Source organism: Athene noctua, chromosome 9 (genome assembly GCF_965140245.1).
Source record: "Athene noctua chromosome 9, bAthNoc1.hap1.1, whole genome shotgun sequence".
NCBI classification, from domain to species: Eukaryota; Metazoa; Chordata; class Aves; order Strigiformes; family Strigidae; genus Athene; species Athene noctua.
The window spans coordinates 26059171-26079187 of NC_134045.1; the positions used below are offsets into that span (position 1 = coordinate 26059171).

The window sequence follows — 20017 nt, forward strand, 5'->3', positions numbered from 1 at the left end:
TGTGTGTCCCCGGGATGTCTGTGTGTCCCCGGGATGTCTGTGTGTCCCCCCAGGATGTCTGTGTGTGTCCCCGGGATGTCTGTGTGTCCCCCCAGGATGTCTGTGTGTCCCCGGGATGTCGGTGTGTCCCCGGGATGTCTGTGTGTCCCCCCAGGATGTCTGTGTGTGTCCCCGGGATGTCGGTGTGTCCCCGGGATGTCTGTCCCCACCAGGTCGTGCCGTGGGTCAGGCTCTGCAGGCCCCGGCATCCCCAGCCGCAGCTCCATGACATCATGGACACCCGCCGTGACATCAGGGGACGCCGGGTGACGCCGCAGGGGCTGCAGTGACGTCAGAGGCATGGCGTCACGGCGGCGCGACGAGCCCCGCTCCTGGGGGGCGGGTTTGGGGCCGAATTCCCAGAAAACGGGGGAGGGAACGTTTGGGCCCGGAACGCGCGGGCCGCGGGGCCGCGTTTCCGCCGGAGCCGTTTGCGGACGGACCGGTCCCCCGGTGCGCGGTGCCGCCGGCAGGTGAGGCCCGGCCGAGCCCGGGCCCGGTTCTCCTGGGCCCGCTTCTCCTTCCCGGCGGGGCCTGTGGCCGGGGCGCCTTGTCGCAGGGCTGAGGGTGGGTGTCGGCGCCCGGTGCCGCGATTAACGGTGGCTTTAATTAATTAAAACGTCACAAGCGTCTCGCCTGGCCAGGCCGCGCAGGAGCGGGGCTTGGAGCGAGCAGCGGGGCTCGGGCCCTTCGCTCCCGGGACGTGAGGGGACGCTGGTGCTGTCGGCGGAGCTGGGCCTCGGCTCCGGCCTGGTGAGGCCAAACCTTATCCTCTGTAGCTTGGAAATGACGGGCTGAGGGGTTTTCCTGCTGTTGCTCTGAGATTTGATGTGAGTAGGGCGAGGGGCAGGGAGCTGGACAGTGGGAATCCTCTCTGGGATGAAGTAAGCATGAAGCCCATCCTTCTCGGGAGGGGTGCTGGCTGTGGGGTCGGCTGCGGTTCAGCCTCACAGCTCCACTGCGATTTGCAGCGGTTTAGTCGTGCTGGGAGCATCCCCAGCAGCTTTCGTTTCTTGCTTTAGCTGTAGGAGCGTGGGGGTTGAGCCCTCTCTTCCAAAAAAGCGAGGACTCCTCGTGCTGCCCTGCCACGAGCTTCTGCCCAAGGCTCCCAGTGACAAACTTCAGGTATGCGCGGCCAGAGTTTGTGTTTCCAGTTACTCCTCAGCAACAGGCGGGGTAAAGAAAACAGCCCCCAGTGTTCCTTCACCCTGTCCCGAGTGTCTGTAAGTCTGCACACGCAGCCAATACTATTTCTCTGAAGTCTGTAAGCACACGGGCCTGGCTAAAGGTGCTGCTTTTGATTGTTTTGTTCAATCTGGACTGGTGCTGTGGTGAAAAGGGGATAATGTAATTTTTGGAAGGCGCTGCTCTGAAGCAGCAGCTAACACCCGCTCCGGAGCCATGCGAGGACACCAGTGCAGCGTGGGGTGATCTTGGCAAATGGTTCCCTCTAATTAATGCCCCTCTTAATGTCTGGGGCATTCACACCTCCCCAGTGAGCTGGCCTTGGGTGCAGGTTAAGAGGAGGTGGTTTGGTTTAGGTTATGAATGGTGTTGGCTCTTTAGTCTCTACAGAGAAATGGAAAGATGTCATGTGAGCTTTGTCATGACCTGTTTTGGTTTTTTCCATCCTGATAGTGTATGTCATGAGTGCACATGGTTACCACACTCTGGGCTTAAAGCCTCTCTGCCCCCCCTCCCAGATGTTTCCGCACTAAATCACAAGTTTCTTTTGCAGAAGCAGAAATTGAGGTCAATATGCAAAAGAAAAATATGTGCAAAGCTATGTCTGCCTGGAGAAATGCTCTGAAAGTGGATGGGAGTGACCGTGGGGCTCAGGGCTACCTCTCTGCAAAAAGGAATGCGTGCCGCTGTCAGCGGGCGCTGCCCGCGGGTGTCTGAGCAGCCTGAGCTGAGTTCAGCTGTGTTCAGCTCATCCCTGTGTAGCTGCCAGTTCTCTGGATCCTTTTTATTTCAGCTCCTCCCCATGGTGGGAAGCTGAGCAGGGAGGCTATTTGAGTTGAGCTGCTCCACTGAGAGGCATTTATTAAAAATTTTTGTAAAAAATCAAGTCATTCTTGCCAGTGTTGAGGAAGTGTCACGTACACTCTTATAGAGAAGTTGTCATCCTTTGGCTACCTCCTCTTGTCATAGTATCTCTCCAGGGGTGCTTCGCTGGTGGTGTTTAGCAGCTATTACATAGGCTGTGCAGTAAATCTCTTTCTCTTCTGCCACAGCCCTGTTCTTCCCTCTCAGCTCTCCTGTTGACATTGGTGACTGCCTCTGTACCGAGAGGGTGCTTGTTCTTGCTGAGCTTCTAGCCAGAGCTCCAGGCTCTGTGCAGAGGGGGATTAGGCTTCTTCTGAGACATCTCCTTGGTCCTCTCAATTTATTGCTGCTTCCTCTCACCTTTGGTGTACCAGTGGTATCCCCTGCCAAGTGTTCCCGTAGTCCCTGAGGCTCCTGTCTCCCCGTTATATTGTTACGGGTTTTGCACTCTGTGTTCACTTTTTTCCCTGATGTTTCTGTGAGATGATCTGGGTAGTGTCCACTACTATTACATGAACCTTTCCCTTTGAAAGGGGAGACGGGCAAAGATCAAACTCCTGGTACTTCTCGCCAGCTACCACCAAAGCTTTTTTGCTAACTTCTCCCATGAGCGGGGAGGTTGATGTCATCGTGCTGCCTAAGCACAAAGGCAGAACGCGCGACGTTTGTGCCAGCCCGTGATCTTCCTGTAAAGCCTTTAATGGTGCTGGTACGCCTTCCCGTTCCCTTCTGGAGACTTTCTCTGTTGAAATGCCTCTGTGCATCATGGCATCGCTGTGGCAGCGTGGCTGGGCCAGGGTGACAGTTGGGCTGGGCTCAGCTCAAGCTCTGGCTCCCAGGAGCCTGGTGCCAGGGCTGAGCTTCTCCCGATGCTCTGCCCGGCTCCAGGTGCTGCCAGCTTGGTATTTTCAGAAGTGCCGTACCAAATCTACAGGTCAGCCTGTGCGTGGCTGCACTTCCCTGCTGCTGCTTGCTGGGAAAAGCAGCTGCTGGGTGGGAGCAGGGCTACTGCTGCCTGTAGCTGTTCGGGAGCTGTCAACCACTTGGTCTGTCACGTAAGAAAGGTTTTGAGCTGCAGTGGTGTTTGTGATGGATGACCTGTCAGCTGGGAGGGTTTGGGCACTTTCCTGTACTTAGAAGTGCTATTGCTTGTAGGAAAGCTCATGCTGGAAACAATCTTCCACTGGGCTGAGCCTTAGCAGACTTGGGTTTCGTGTCTGGCTCCGTGCTGCCTAACTGGAAGTGCAGAGCAAGGCAACAGTTTACCCAAGCGATGGAAACTGCAAATTGAGAGCTGGGGACTGTCGTCATTGTTTAATTTCTTTAAATGCTGGTCCCACTGAGTTAGAATGGCACATCAAGTAGCCACTATTTGGCGTCCTAATATTACTGATCGATGGAAACTATTTCATAATTTAAGTTAAACTGGGTTTTAGGGACGCGGAGGCTGCGTAGGGAAGGGTCTCTGTCTCCTGTTCCATCCGGGCAGGGCCTAGCATCCTGGGGATGCAGCAGTCTGAAGCATAAACATTAATAATACAGTGGGTATTATTCAAATGAAGGCTGCCACTTTTCCTTTGTGGGAATAAACCCCTGGGTAATTGCTGCACATACTTATCTGTTCCTATAATTGCTTTCTGCAGAATCACTTCAAAACAAGCGGTGCTGGCAGGATGCTGGTCTCCCTGCTCTTCCCCCAAGTGAGCCGGCCCCTTCGATGCCTCGTCCGGGACTTGCACCATTGCAGAGGGGGGTTGCGTGGGCAGAAGAGGGCTGGTTGTCCCCGCAGGGGCCTGCAAACTACCCGGGCAACCTACAGCAGTGACTTTACCCCTGTCTTCACCAGGGCTTTGGCTTTTGGCGATAAAATCGCCATCATCGACCAAAACGGTGAACACACTTACAGGGACCTTCTCGGGCAGAGTCTGCGCCTGTCCCAGGAGATCTGCAGAGCACTGGAGTGCTCCAGCAGGGACTTGAAGGAAGAGAGGATCTCGTTTTTGTGTCCCAGTGATGCCTCGTATGTGGTGGCCCAGTGGGCTTCCTGGATGAGCGGGGGCATAGCGGTGCCCCTTTACAAGAAGCACCCTGTGCAGGAGCTGGAGTACGTGATCCAGGATTCGCAGAGCGCTCTAGTCATCGCCGCCGAGGAATACGTGGGGAAAATAGCCCCAAGTGCTGAGAAACTGGGAGTCCCAGTCCTGCCGCTTCTCGGGTCTCGCAGTGAGGGATCTGCAAGTCACGCAGCAGTGGAAGAGGGTCCCTTGACAACCGGCTCCTCGTGGAAAGACAGAGGAGCCATGATAATCTATACTAGTGGGACGACGGGAAGACCCAAAGGTGTCCTCAGCACCCATGAGAACGTGCAAGCCGTGGTGAGTGCTGCTTTCCCTCTGCAAAGCTCGGGCCAGGTGATGGAGGCCTTGGCCTTCAGAGGGGATTTGGGCTTGCAAACCCCAAAGCACAACGTGCCTTAACCACAGTCAAATCCCTGCGCAGAGCCGGGGGCTGTACCTGGGAAGTCCTCGACACTTTTAAGGTGAACACAGAGAAGAGTGTTTGAGGCTCTGAACCTTGTCCTGCTGGTGTTGCTGTGCTGCAGCTGCAGCCAGGGGCAGATGGACTCTTCTCCTTGCTCTCCTGGAAAGCAGAAAGGATGAGACCTGTTGTAAAAAGACTGTTTTCTTTGCAGTTTGCTTTTCTTCATTGTGACTCGGAAAGAATCTTTGCCCCTAATTGGAATATAACTTAGCCCAGCCCAGTACTGTGTGAAGCCTGTGCATTATTCAGCTATATATCCCCAAGGCAAAAAATCCATTAGCTCTCTGAGCCAAAAGGAATTAAAAGTTTGAATGAGCCTGCTGACTACCTCACCGGTTGGTTATCGCTGCCTGCCACTGATAGACTCATGCCATTAGGGAAGAAGGGCAGGAGTACCTCGTGCCTTACGGCCGCCTCCGAGAGCTTACGCTGTGCCGGGAGTGGTATCAAAGCCTTGATGGATAGAGCCAGGGCTCGGCTATATTGGGCAAAGAATCTGTTCCCTTACAAATATGCTGATCATTTGGGAGGCGGCCTGAGCAGGCACCATCTTTTGTGCTGTCTTGCAGGAAGCCTAAAACCTGCTCCCTGCCCTGTGGAAGAGGATTGTGAATGACATGACTAAATTCCACCAGTCAAATGCTTTTTTTTATTTTTAGATGGCTGGAAATAAGTTTTCCAGTTGCTAACACTGGGCTCTGAAGGGCATTGTTCACCCAGAAGCCTGAGGTCTAACGCTTTAGATGATTATCCCTTCCTAGCAAAGTGTTTTAGGAGCTTGTTATACCAATATTTTTTTACTAACACGAAGCCTACTTTGTATTTATCAGACAGTGATTCTCTGCTCCTGACTATCCCTTACAGTTGCTAAAAGCCCAGTGTCATCTGTGTCCAAACTATGTCAACAGAGTTATGTGGAAATCAGTTTTTTGATTACTATTTCTGCCAACTCTGCATGTGCAGCACCAGCCTAATAATTTTGTAGGCCCTGCTTAAAATCATCGTTGACTCTTTCTCAGTAATGAGGAAGGACTTTGCTGATACATACAAAGACACGTGCTGACAAGATGCAGAAGGTGTGTTCTACTGTTGTGGTGGGAATTTTGCTGATGCTGACCCTAAAGGCAAGATTTTTGTGCCCACCATTCCAGGAGGTCTGGGACTTCTGCTGCTGGCTGTGCCTCGGGGATGTGGGGCCTGGGTACCTCGGGCTTTTCAAGCAGTGAGAGTGTTTCCCCCTGCCCTAACGCTGGGTTGTATGTTTTCTTCTGCAGACCACAGGGCTGGTTGAAAAATGGGAGTGGAAGAAGGAGGATGTTATTCTGCATGTGCTGCCTTTACATCATGTCCACGGGGTGATCAATAAGCTCCTCTGTCCTCTCTGGGTGGGAGCGACATGCATCATGTTACCCGAATTCAGCGCACAGATGGTAAGCCTGGAGGGATCGCGCGTTGTCTTTGAAATTCAGCAGCAAGACCCCATGCATTGTAATTAGAGCAACTTTGGAAATAAGTTCTTAAAGCATTCCAGCCTCTTTAGCCACTGGCTGCATGCGGTTCACAAAGTGTCTGTTAAAACCCCCTTTGAGTTGGGTGCTCGGTCTGGGGTAAACGTGCTCTTCTGGAGGCTGCGGCTTGTTTAAGCGTGACGTACGTGAGCGTAATGCTGCGCTGCCCCTCGTGGTGCTGAGGGTCTCTGACTGGAGGTGGGCCCTTTCACGTACCCACTAAGAGTGTCTGCACCCCGAATAAGAGTTGTTAATTTTCTGGTACCAGGAAAGGTGGAAACGCTGGGTTTTTCTCTTGCATGTTAGCACTGTGCTGCTTGTTGGCATTTTTAGTAGCTTGCATTTTTTCATTCCAATCCTACATCGGTGGTGTTTTATATTATGTTACATGACAAAACACAGGCTTTAGAGTTTCTTGCAGCTCAGGTAAGAGAAATACTGGTACTCCTCACTTGCATGGAAACATTGCGGAGAAACACGTGTTAACAGACCTGCTGGGTTAGACTCAGTGATATGGGAGAATCTGCAAATCAAGAGCTGCTTGCAGCCTTGCAGGAAAGGTAGCAGGAGGGAAACCTTCCTTGAGTGTGGTAGAGACACGCTTAGAATGTTGTTTTCTAGCTGAGACAGGAAACGCCAGTCCCAGTGGTCTGCTTCTCTTTTGTTCCTTGCCGCGGCGACAGACAGCCGACCTAAGGAGAGGAGGAAAAGGGACTAGAAACAGGGCAGCCAGCAGTAAGGTAGAACAGTTTCTACAGTTACCGGCCCCTGGGATCCAGCACCGCTCGTCTCCATCTCCCGGTGGTGTAGGTGGTGTGAGAGACGTTGGCGTCTGCAGCGTCACTGTGAAGGGAGCAGTTGGGTTTTCAGATGCTGGTGCCACCTTGTAGCAGAAAGGAAACGTGTGGTGTTGGTGCAGAACTCCCTGGGAATGTGAAAAGAGCCCGTCGAGCCTGTGCTTTGTAGCTAAACAGGCTGCTTTAGCTCTTCATATTTACTCGTGTGTGGGGTGGCCTTGTCACAGCAAAAGGGCAAAGTGCAAAGGTGTGGGATACACCCCTGACTGTGCTGCGGTGGGGTGAGGGCGAGCCTGGGCTCTGCTCCGAGCGGCTGCAGGACCCTGCGATTCTGCCTTGCTTATTTCTGCTTCTCGAAGAAGCAACCACAGAAAATGCACGCTTCCTTTCTTTGCTTCAGAATGGCCCTGACACCTGAACACCCTCCTGCTGCCCAAGCACTGATCTTTGCTGGGGGAGAACAGCCCCAGCATCCCGGAGGGGCAGCTCTGCCTTCCCATTGCTGGAGTAAATGGGTAGGGTGCTGCGGTAGGAGGAGGCAGGAGGGTCCCCTGGCAGCGGTAGCCACTGCTCTCTCCTCAGTGACCACTGCCAAATCGCCTTTCCCTGTCTCTAGGCTGTCACCCCAAAAAGCTCGGGGGGCAGCAGGGACGTGTGCCCCGCCAAAGCTGGGGCTGGGAACGTGCCCAGCCCTGGCGATGGAGGAACGTGCCGGTAGCCTGGAAGCAAAGCCGAGCCCTCTGGAGGGCGCGTTTCTCCACGTCCTGTGCCACCGGGGACGGATTGTCCCTTGTACCCTTGTGTTTTTCTCCGTGCGTTCTCTCCCGACATCCGCAAATCGATGAGGTGACGTTGAAGGATGGGTTTGGGTGCGGGGGAGCGGGACACCCCCGCCCGCCTTCTCTGATCAAAGCTCTCCCCCAGCCTTGACAGCCAAGGGCAAGCGGGGACGGCGCTGGAGGGCATCTGCTTGACCCTGGGGGTTGAACTTGGGCAGGGAGGTCGGCGTGGCAAGCGTGCCTGCCACAGCGAGAGCCCTTCCGAGGGCTCTCAGGTGCGTTCCGGCTCTGAAGGACGTCATTTGCTTTTTTATTTCTTTTTTTATTCCCTTTATTTTTCCGAGGGCCTCCCCTGGGAGCTGAAAGTGGTTTGATCGACACTACAAAGAAAGCACATGAGGGTAAATAAGGCTTTCTTGTGGAGTTTAATGCAAGCTGCCTTTCAGTTCCAGTCTATTTTCACCAGCTGTTTACAAAATGCCCTTTGCTACTGAAATCAGCTTTCAGAAAAGCGGCAGAGTTTCAGTGGAGGATTTTGCAAAAGGAGCCTGAGTTTTGCTGTGTGCTTTTTTTCCTTCGCTGCACCTTGAGAAAGCAGCCAATTATAGTGTGATATAAAGAAACTCGAATGGCAGCTAAAACACTTGACAGGCTGATCAAAACAAGGCTAGGAACTTACTCGCAACCTGCTGCAGACATATTTAGCCTTGAGTGATACTGGCAAGGGTTCAAGAGAAACCGCAGCAGTATGCCCAATGTGTGTTTGGTTTCTAATCACTAACACTTCATTATACAAAATAAATACTTTATTATTACAGTGTTTATTAAATTACATAATTTGCGGCGTGCCTTATAGTCGTGGATACAGATGCCAGTCTGGTTTCGGAGATGGAAGTAATGTTCTTTTTTCTTCATTAGAAGATGTTTCAAGCCCCAGACCAAGGCTTGCTTGTCATTCCCTGCAGGGCAGTGTTAGGAGGTGACATCTTTCAGACCCTTTTGTCTGCTTTTGGTAGCTGTCCAAGGAAAGGTTAAAAATCAAGACTGTGGACTAACCCTGGTGTCCTGACCAACATCCACTCTCTCCCTAAAACAGCATCTGACGTCCGCAGCTGCATGCAAGCTATCGCTGAGGCCACGAGGGCTCATTAAAGTGTATTGAGATGCCTCAAGCGTGAAAGTTGCTGCATAAAATCAGATTCTTTTTATTAAATGAGGACATCCATTACTTTGCACTAGCTACTGTACATGTTATAATTCACTTTATGGCACCATCTGTTAAGACTGTCTTGCTTAAGCTTTTCATAGTATCTTTTTATTGTAAGTTATTAGAAAATATGGCTGCATCTATTAATCATTTATTAATAAAGGGTTTATAAATGGACCCTTAATTTCCAGCGTTGCAGTCTACTCGTACGTGACATGCCAAGTCCTCTGGTGTGTGCAGTCCTTGGGGTGCAGGGTGGCTCACGGGGAGCCCCTCTTGGGCTGCTGCCTGCACTCCTGCCCGCGCCTCTGGTGCTCAGAACGGCTGCACTGCCTGTGGGGGGGTGTTTCAGCACTGCTGTGGGCATGTGGACGGGGAGCTGGTAGGAGAACAGCAGTGAGCCTGCAAGTGCGTTCCTCCCAGCAGCTGTGTGGGGCAAGGGTGGCTCTGGTGTTGTTGTTTTGTTTTTTTCAAGGGTGAGAACAGGGAGGGCAGAAGCCTCCTTTGGAGCCAGAGCAAGCTGCCACCTAAACATGCTTACGCAGTCCTCCCATCATCACTCCCTTCCAGGCTGAGTTTACTTCTCCAGCTGCACTGGTCCTGTTTGTATTTCTCAGCTGCTTCTGAACCTGTTTGAAATGCCTGGCTTTTTTTATGCAGGAGGAGATATTTAAAGATTTTAATAGTTTTTGTGCAAATTGGTGGCCAGAGGAGATGAGATTAATGCCTCTGCTTAAGGAAAGGAGTGCAAGGTGAGCCATCTCCTTACTGGGCATCAGAGAAAGCCGGTGGCCAAGTGCTTTTTGAAGGCCTCTGGGAGCACAGGGGTTTGCAGTGAGCAGGCACTTAGAGCATCCATTCCCCAGTGACTCCCTCCTTCCATCTCCCTTCTCCGCATCGATTCAGTGGCGGCTGCTGAGGCTGAGCACACCCTGTGGCGTGACTGTTACTCGATGGAAATGTCAGCAAGTCTGGAGAGACAGGCCCAGGGGAAGCTGGGCGTGCTCCATGCCAGTGCTCTTGCTGTGACAGTCACATGTTGATGGCCCTGTGCTGGACCAGGACCTGGCTGCACTGGGTGCCCTGTGGACAGGAGCCTTTTGGAGCGAGTTGAGGTCAGTGTCTGGTTTGCAGGATCCTCTTCTAAGGCTTTTGGCCAAAGTGGATCCACTCTTGAGTTTGAAAATGGGAACGGCTTGTCTTTGCCTTGGACCATCTGATCTGGCCTTAAGGGAGAGATGTTCTAACAGCAAAAGGCTCCCTGTCAGCTCTTCATGTTGATAAACGTGAGCTCAGATCCCAGGAGCTCTTTCAGTCTTAAGTGCAGAGTGGGAAATGAAAGTATTCAAAAACATGAAGGAAAAAACTTGCTCTGAGTGATGGGGGAAGCTTAGAGAAATCTCAGCTCCGCCTGACCTAGTTGTGGCGTGTGCTGCCCGCTCGGCTCTGCGGGGCAGGTTTCGAGCTGTGGTGCGTTGCCTGTGCAATGACAATGCTGTCTGTGCCCTGCAACTGCTTCCGTGATAAATATGCCACGATGCAGATTTATTGCCCTAAAGTTCCACAAGGAGCTGATGTTTTGATGCCAGTGTTACTGCGTGTTTGGCTTAAGGTGCCTCCGAGGAGCAAGCCCTCTAAAAATCATACCCGGTTTTACAATGTCACACACAAAGCCATCAAAATCGTTAATTTTACTTGGTCCCTTCTTTCTAGGCGTTTGTCCTGATAGGAATGCTGAGAGCCCAAAGCCAGTGTGTGATCTGGGACGAATTCTCCCGACGTGCTGTCACCCATGGCAGTTTTTTCCCCTGGTGGGAAGGTGCCGCAGAGCTGATGCTCGTCGAGGTTTTGCGTGCGAGGTGTTGCTTCAGGGTCACTGCTGCATCGTATGGTTACACCCCTGACTTCCACAGAAAGCCCACCAGCCTGTTCTACACCTGCGAGCAAACTGTTTGTTGTGCTGCTGTTATCTGTGTGAGCCAGGCTGGGCTCAGGCTTTACACCTTCGCTGGGCTGTGCAGGGGGATCTATGGCTCGGCAGTCACGGTTGTCTCTGGAAGGGAGAAGCATGCACGGCAGTGAGCCTCTCCCCTGGATCTGTCGCTTCTGCAAACATCACTCTGGGCAGCTCTTTTAGTTTCTTTTTAAAAGAAAAGCAAATCCAAGCAGGGGAGTCTGATCTCTAGTAACCAAGCGTGGCTAAGACGCTGCTGGTAGCGTGGTGGGGATTGCGTCTCCCATCCAGTTTCAGCTGGGGAAAGGCAATTGTCTTTTCATCCGTTAATGGGAGGCTTCAGAGGAGTAATTTTATTTCAAACTCAAAGAGGAGTCAGTGGAGGGAGGAGCAGGTCACTAGTGAATGGATTATGTTTGATCACTTCTCGTAGACCTGGCTTTAAAAAGTTAGAGTTTTTCTTTCTGTCTCCCCAGATCTGCCGTCTGTCCTCAGCATCTGTTACAGAGTAATGTCTTTTGATGTGTGTGGGGAAATATAAAAAATGGAACCAGAGCCTGTCATATTTACTTATATTACCAGGTCCCAGGGAAAGCACTTGCTCCTTTCAGTATGCCTACAGCGTAGGAAGGGTTTAAAAGCTTCAGCCTGGAATGCAGAGGGGCCATCAAACTGCACTGATGAATAAATGATTAAAACCAGAGTCATGCAGAGCGCAAACAGTTTGGGCTTATAACAAACACAAGACGAAGCCACCAAGGGCCCAGTTTCCCTTTGAAGAGAAGAATGTTTCTCCCTCTGCACATCGCTCACAGACCGTCCGTGCTCGGGCTCCGCTCGACGCTCTCCCATCTCCCGCCGTGCCCCTCTGCCTCGTGCTCGGGGATAAACTGCCATCAGGCATGGTCCTGCCATCCCTTTGGGGCTGCTGTAGAGTCACGGGGGCTCTCTGTCCTCGGTGTCAGGCGTGGGGTCTCGTCAAACGAGGGGCTGGTTCGGCTGCAGACGCTCCGAAGATCCTCGCTGGCGGCGCTACCCGCTTGGCAGCGATCGAGGCAAAACACAAGCCCGTCTCCCTGGTCTAAAGAGAAGTTAAGGGATGATTTAACCTTGCATTAGGGGTATTGTTACTTTTCAAAAGGTTTAAAAAAAAAATTGAGTAACAACTGAAGATGATACAATAATTTTGTAGAAGAGGGGAGCTGTTGTGTGTCTCAGCAGAGGCAGCAGCATGGGCTGTCTATTATCTGTTTGTGGTCTGATGGGAAAATCCATGCTGATATTTGCTTCCTTTTCAGCTTTTAGGCGTTTTGGCTGCATCTCTTCTGGCTGTTTTGGGGAGTCCTGCATCAGGCAAAGTCTCGCAAGTTTTAGCATACAAATGGTTGTTGCCACCTTTTTTTTTTGCATTAGGAGATGCCCAGTTCTTGGTAGATTCGGTGTTTTCTGTCTAGTTTCTGGCACTGCACTCTCCCACTGAAGGTGAGGCCTCTGTAAAGAAGGAGAGTTACTGCCTTTTCTGCTGTGTGCTTGCATCTCTTGCTTCAGGTGATCGTAGCAGATCTGGAGGCTGGTTGCTGTGTGGAAGGACCATCTCTTGGAGCAGCTTGCACGTTCCTCTGTCCTTGTTCACCATCGTGCCATCTGTGTGCTGCAAAAAAAGATGTGGGAAAAATCTTAAAGCTATGTCTGTTTTGTACCCACTGGTGTAATTTCTCTATTTCTTTTTTTTTTTTTTTTTTTTTTTTTTTTTTTTAATTTACTGATGGCAAAATCCCACTGGCCAGCCCATGGAATTGCCCAGATATGTTTTTGTGCAGTGGGAGGGGAAGAAAATCAGGAATGTCGAGCTGACAGGAAGGCTCTTGGGAACAGAAAGTCTCCCACTTCTTTGCTGGCTCAGGCAGCCCTGTCCTGTAAAGCTGCCCTGAACTTTTGTTGTTGTTATTGCTGGTAGGAAGCTGTGCTCACTCTTGCTTTCTTGCAGTTAGAAACGCTTTGTTTCTAGACCTTGTTTATCTTAAAAGGAATCCTGGTCCATCCCCTGAAAGTATTCCATCAGAAGACTGCTGCTTCCCTGGTGCTCGGTGTGAAGGCCAGCAGCCCTGGCACGCAGTGCCGTGTTTGCCTCCAGAACCCGTGGCTTTTTTTAAAAGCACTGGGAGTCCTGAGGTATCAGGTGAGCAAAATAAAATGAAATGATGGGCTGCCAATACCCTGTCCGCAGGTAATTGATGTGGTGACGGTGACACATGGGATAACAGAGGGGGAGATTGATTGTGCTGCTCGAAGCCTGATGCTGTCGGAGGATGCTGCCTGCTGGAAGGGCAAAGCTGGCCTCTTGCTACAAGCCTGTCCAAGCCCCGGGATTGATTGATTAGTCCCAGGTAACGAGACTTTCCCAGATCCTTCTCTCAAACCGTGAAGTTATAGTTATAAAACAGAAATAGCTGTTACAGCTGGCTGGGCAGTGACAAGCCCTCTGGACAGCTCGGGGTCTGCAGAGGGCTTGGGGCTGCCAGCTTTGTACCACAGCTCGGTGCTTAGTACCGTTAGAACACATGGGTAGGATCCAGATTTGGCTGAGCAGGAGCGGAGCAGGTGGAGATGTTTGGCTGTCAGCAGATCACCCCGGCAGCTGGTGGCACAAATCCAAAGGCAGCTGCTTATCTTCAGGAAGGGGCTGTTGCTGGGGCGAGTTGGACTGACACAGAAAAAGCTGCTCCTGTGGCTGGAATGGCAGTAGGGAGGATTTTATCTAGAGCAGGAGTTGAGCAGGGATGCAAGGACAGGGGACTCTGGGGTGCAGGAGGGAATCTGCTGTGTTTTGGAATGGTTTCAGTTTGTTTTGGTTTTTTTTCTTCGAGTCCAAATCCATGTGAAAATAAGTGCTGCAGGGCCAGACTGGAAGTCTGCCTGCGTTCCCCACAGCTGCTCTGGACTTGTGAAGCTAAAAAAAAAGAAAATCACACAGCAAGGATCGAACAGCCCTGAGCATCTGTCTGCCTTCAGTTCTTTCAGCTCAGTCATGACCCCTGCTTGCCGTCCCGCCTCTCTCCCTGCCCGAGGTGGTGGCTCTTGGGAGCACCAGGCTGAGGACAGCAGGTCCGTGTGTTCAGCTTTGGAGAGGCTCTTCTCCATCCTGCTGCCTCGAAGGGAAGAGATACTGGGGGGTTGAAGAGAAAAAGGTCTTTGGGGAAAAAGACTGGGAGGAGTATGGTGGGGTTAGATCCTTCTAAATGCAATTTTGCTTATTCCAGCCTGTTTTAGGGGATCGTGCTGGTAGGTGGGGTTTCTGCAAGGGAGTGTGGTGTTCCCTCTGCGGGCACGTCACCCATTGGTCTGGGCAAGTCACCTTCCTGATGCTGAGGGGGCCTCGCAGCACCCATGTCCCAGCTCCTGAGGTGTCCGGGGGAGCTTCCACCTCGTGCATTTGTCTCGTCCCATCGAGAAATATCTCTGGGCTGGGAGGCAGCATCAACTCCCTTCTGTTTGGTGGGACAGTGCCTTTGTTGGATGTGTCCTGCTCTCTTAAGAATAACAATATGGTGGTGGTGGGGGGGTTTTTTTTAGGAGCTGATTGTTCTGAAGCAGTGGAGTGAGAGACACGGGGGGAGGCAGTGCCAGCGCAGCGAAGTAGAAAGTAATGAAATGGAGCTTGAGCGAGCAGGACGGAGGGGAAGGGGCAGAGTGACAGCATGAAGGAGAATCACTTGTTCACCTTCAATCAATTCCTGCTTTTTCTTGCCGTCGCACGCGCCTGTGTGCAGCTGAGCGTGCGCGGGCAGGGAGGGGAGAGGCGGTGCGCCTTGTCAGGAGCTGTTAGGAAATACATTTGTCAACAGCGGGGCAGGGACCGGAGCGAAAGGAAAGAGGCGGCCGTCACCGTAGCCTTTTATTTATTGATGGCTTTGGATCGTTCCTGTCTTGGGAAGAGCTTACCTAGGGGGAAGAGTGGTGAGCTGTGGAAGGAATGGGCCCAATTGCAATATTTATGGCTCCTACCCGTTGCTAACTGCTCCCAGGTGGGGCTGTTCAGCTAGGGCAGCAGCCGGGGCTCACTTAGTCTCCATCCCCCTGCCCCTCCCAGCAGAGCCAGCTCATGGAATTTGCTCCCATTTGTCATTCCCACAGGTTAGCAGGAATTGCAGCTGAAGGACATCGGTCCTGCCGGGACCATTTCTCTCAGGAAGAGCACGGTTGGTGTAGAGGCCCTCCTGGCTAGCTGCTGTCTCCTGGTTTTACCTGTGGTATCTGATAGCTGATCTGAGCTCGCTGGGGCACATCTCTCTGTGTCTGCTCCCCAAAAGATGACTGTTTCCATTGCAGTGGAGTCTGACTCCCAGTTACGCTGCATATCTCTCTTCGCAGCCCTGTCATCCATCTTAAAAGCATTTCTGCCTCAAAGGTTCAGGTCAGTGGGCTCCTACCTGTGTTCTTCAGATGTGGCTTAGTGTCTTTCCAAAGAGGAGCTCCCATGCTTTGAAAAGCTGGTGGCTTTGTGTAGCGTCGGAAGAGCTGTGCATGATGAGGGAATTAACTGATTCTACCACAAGCTTTACGCCCTCATGAGCCAATTCCTGGCTGTAACATGACGGTACTAAAAAATCCTCCAGTTTCCATCATCTTGTCCTCATGGAGAGTGAAAGCAGGTGGGTGGCCCACTGGTGGGATGAGAGAGTTGAATGTTGTGCTTTGGGCAATGAGGGGCATGGTGACGGTTGGGAGCTGTTGTTCTGGACGTGGCTGAGGTGCATGCAACAGCCTTCCAGTTGGTTGTACTTTACAGGAGTCTTGAATAGCCGAAGTCTGACTGTTTGTGGCCAGCCCAGGGCTGCTTTGCTTTCACCCAATCTGTTGCAGTCCTGCACCTCGGTTTCCCCTTGCACCCTACGAAGGAGCAGTGGTGGGACTCGCTGCCCTGTGAAGTGTTTGCAGAGCCCTTGCTTGTGAACCTCTTCAAAGGTGCTGAGGAGTTGGCACTGACAGCGCCGACCATCGCTTCCCTCTACGCTCTACCTTGGGGTGTATTTTTATGTGTCTGTTCCCTTCCTTTCTAGGTTTGGAAGAAGTTGCTAAGCTCCCAAGCTCCCCGTATCAGTGTCTTCATGGCAGTGCCCACTATCTATGCCAAGCTGATACAGTATTATGACGAGCATTTCTCTCGGCCCCAAGTCCAGGATTTTGTGCGTGCCTTTTGCCAAGAGAACATCAGGTAGGTGAGCAATGCCCCTCTGGGCAGGGGCTGTCCCCACGGTGGATCTGCCGAAGTTTCTTTTCAGCATCATCTCTTCGCAGTGCTGGTGGTTGCACGTTAATGTCTCTTGACAAGAACCAGGGTGAGATTATTTAATTATGATCCACTCTTGCATGGTAAAGCCAGAAGGGGTCTGCGTGCTCTTCATATGTGCCACCCTGCATAACACAGGGCTAAGGGCTTTGTCCTGCAATCCAAGGTCGTACTGCAGTATCTCTTTTTAGGAGACTGGCCCATCTTAACTTAAAAACCACATCAGACTGAGAAACATCTGCATGTGAGGAACATCCTTGGTAACAGTTAAAAGGCTTTTGGGGCTTCTGGCTTAAGGTTTTACCTAGCAGCAGGCTTTCTGTAACCCTGGGTTAGACCGCAGATTCCCTGGTACAAAGGTGATCTTGGATACTTTCTTACATGGAGTTTCAGAGAATCACAGAATTCTCTTGGTTGGAAAAGCCCTTGAGGATCCTCCAGCCCAACCATGACCCTCACCCTGACCGTTCCTAACTCCCCCAGATCCCTCAGCGCTGGCTCAGCCCGACTCTTCAACCCCTCCAGGGATCCCAGGGACTCCCCCCTTGCCCTGGGCAGCCCATTCCAACGCCCAACAACCCATTTCCTTGTGCAGATTAATGGTGTCTGGCTCAGCAGCCCTGCCTGTGCCTGTCCTGGAGAAGTGGAAGAGCATCACTGGGCACACACTGCTGGAGAGGTACGGGATGACGGAGATCGGGATGGCGCTTTCTAACCCTTTGCACGGAGTCCGTGTCCCAGGTAGGAGTCTCCAGAGGGTGCCCGCTCTTGGGAGGCGTTTGGCTGTGGAGTGTTCTTGGGTTTTCTCATCACTGAGAATAAACATTTAATTGCCACTTGTTGTGATTGAGGAGCAGGCCATGGTAGGAATGATGATGCTGATAGGGGAATTGGCTTTGGGAAGCCGGGAGAGGGCGTGGGAAGTGGCTGGTGGCTTTCCCTGGGATCACTGGCCATTGTGGCCTGGCAAAGCTGTGTGTGCAGAGCTCACAGGGGTGCACACTGATCCCCAAATCCAGGCTGGGTCTGTCCAGGAGGCAGAGCCCGCACTGATGCTTTCTGATGTGCAAAGTTCAAACACTGTGTTGGGACTTCATCTTCAGCTCCTGCTCAGTGAAATTATATTTGTGTGTGGTGGTGACACAGGATTCCCCACGCAGGAGTTCATGTCCAACCGATCGGTGCTGAACATTTAAAATAGGATGTCTGCTCACTCTTATTTTAGTGCAAGTTTCTTGACTCTTCAGGAATTAGAAATTGTCACACCTCGTTGTACACTCTGGTTCTGTTCTCTCCTTGTCTTCCCTCACTTCTCTTAGCTACACTTTGTGACTCCTCTCAATATCTGTACTTTATGTAACCTAGAAAGAAATTGATCTGAAACATTAAAAATATAAAATGCCCCCACCCTCCCTTTGGTTAAAAACGTGGCCATCTGTCTGCCAAGCAACCCAGCCCACCACTATGCCACCTTCTCCTCCCCGCATGCCGTCTGCGCGTGCCTGGCTCCGTATGCATCATCTTGGGGGACCGATGTTACCCAGGGGGGCTGTCCTGGGTGTTTGTGGCTTCCCACAGCACCCCAGTCCCCTGGGATGCAGAGGCCGGGCCCTGCAGGGATTGCACAGGGAGAGGAGAAACCACAGCTCCCCCACGCAGTGCCTGGGGGGGGCAGTGTGAAATACAAACTCTAGTTTACTTTTGCAGAGTAACTGTCACTCCTCTGCCCCAGCTCAGCCAGCCTCCCCTTTCTCCAGAAGCCCCATCCCTGCAGGCAGGAGGGGGAAGCAGGCAGAGAAACAAGATTCCCACCTGTCCAATCTCAAGCTGTCCCTGAGCCCCGTGCCACAGCGTGACGGTGCAGAGATCATTTGGATGTCCCTGTGGCCTGGTTATGTTTGCTTTTCATTCATCTGCAGGAGGGGAAACGAGTGGAGGCTCTAGAAATTTCCTAGGAGACAAGGAAATAAGACAAAGTAATGTGGGCAAGACAGATGTTGGAGTCCAGAAGGGCAGCTCCTGCTCCAGAGCTGGATGGCCGTGCTGCTGGACAGGGCTGGGACAGGGCCCCCGAGGGTGCCGGCATCTGCAGGGGACCTGGGGACAAACCCTCTTGTGCAGCTACAGGCAGAGGGGCTGGGGGTAGAGGCTGGCTGACCGTCACTCCAGCTGCATCTCGGGCTGCAGCCCCGAGAGCGGAGAGAAGCATCTCACAAAGGTGTGGATCAGCGAGGGACCTTACAGAAAGAAAGCTATAATTGAATAGGCTTGATTAATTTATTTCAGGAAGTGTCAGTTGGGAAGCAGATGGGTGAAGCTGAGGCATAATTTACTGGAGCTGTGAAAAAGCTTTTGATATAGTGCCCTGTCAGAGGCTGGGGTGTGAGGTCACCAGGTACCACAGAGCATCCAGCGAGAGTCAACTGAGAGCCAAATGCACTGACGGGCTGGGAGCAGAGGCTGGGCAGGGGAGGGGAGGGAAATGTCCAGGGGAAAGACCTCAGAGGGCACTGGTGTTACGGGGACAGGCGCTGGGCAGCGGTGAGCGCACACCCGCAGGCTGGCCCGAGCGATTACCAGCTTTATTTTGAAAAAGAAGTGCCACAAGCGTGGCACTTTACCCCCGGGGTGAGTGCAGGGACCCTCACGCTGGCCAGGGGATTTCTCCTGGAGCAGAAGCAGCACAGGTCCTTCCCTCCTGCTTCGTGAGCCTCTGAAGAGAGGCCCTGGGCTGCCCTTGCCCGCTCCCACCCGCGTGGTGTGGCTGGGGATGGGTCAGGTCCTCGGAGCCTGCCCGTGTCACCACCGGTGTCTCTGGCAGCGTGGCACCGCTCTCCACCCGCAGCACAGGTCCGGAGGGGCAGCGGTGTGGATGGGGGGGGGCCCTTTAATTTCCAGAAGAAGATGAAAGATTTGAAAGATAAATGTTTGCTTGTATATGGTTAAAACCCTGCTTAAAATGCCTCTGTTTTCACCAGCTCTCATTCTAATCCCCCTGGTGCTGTTACTGTGAAGGGAGATGAATAATTCATGGATGGAGAATGCCTCACTGGGCCTAATCACCACTTTAATTGGAGGTTTAGATCAGAGGCAGCTAATAGCTCCTACAGCGGGGACTCCGTGTATTGTTGACAGTGAGATTGTTGAGTGCCTTATCGTTGGCCTGTTTCAATTCTCCCAGGACACCACCGCACATAACAGCATCGAGGTCCCCAGATACCGAAGGACACAGACCGCAGGGCCAATTAAATTTATCTGGGAAGAGCTGACAACTTTTTTAAACAGAGGAGAACCGGTGAAAGAATAATAGTGTCACTCCTTCCTGACTGCAGCCTGGCTGATGCCGGCTGAGCTGACACCATGGGCATGTTGCCAGCATTTCTTAACATTCAGGAGCCTGCAAATTGGAGAGAGCTGGGAGGGAGCGAGAGGGGAAGGAGCAGGGATTTCTCCCCAGTTTCCCCTCGGGGTTATGGCTGGGGACAAAAGGAAGCCAGTGCTGAGTGTCAACCCCCTTCAGATCCCCCTCAGTTGTGGTCTTGGTGAAGCTAGGACCTCTGGTGCCGTTCCTTTGGGAGTGGGCTCAACCTTCTGCTGACCTGTTGGAGTCGGCACGGCGTGTATCTTGACACGGCGGATGAGCCTGAGAAGCTCTAGTCATTGTTTTTGCACAAATTTTATTAATCCCATCAGGTTCGTGTAGCTCTAATCAATGTTGTGAGCATTTTCAGCCTTTACAGCTGTTGATTTCTAAGCTTGTCATTTTTCCTAAATGCCAGAAAGCCTTTTCCAGGCTGAATATAAAGAAACAGCTCTCCGCAAGGAACTGACTTTACATGTTGGTTTTACTTTA

The 20017-nt window shown here is 52.2% G+C and overlaps 1 protein-coding gene across 3 annotated transcripts in view; it reads left to right on the forward strand.

The window, feature by feature from the left end:
* The first annotated feature begins 490 nt into the window (after positions 1-490).
* ACSF3 (acyl-CoA synthetase family member 3) overlaps positions 491-20017 on the forward strand; it is a 63536-nt gene continuing 44009 nt past the window's right edge. For 2 of the 3 annotated variants that reach the window (XM_074913398.1, XM_074913397.1), the window contains exons 1-5: positions 491-606; positions 3732-4463; positions 5904-6059; positions 15935-16089; positions 16760-16905. In XM_074913398.1, the coding sequence (XP_074769499.1) occupies positions 3762-4463; positions 5904-6059; positions 15935-16089; positions 16760-16905 (1159 nt within the window). In that variant the 5' untranslated portion in view covers positions 491-606; positions 3732-3761. Of the gene's footprint in view, positions 607-3731; positions 4464-5557; positions 5706-5903; positions 6060-15934; positions 16090-16759; positions 16906-20017 lie in introns of those variants that run through there. The other variant, XM_074913400.1, reaches the window with a different exon arrangement.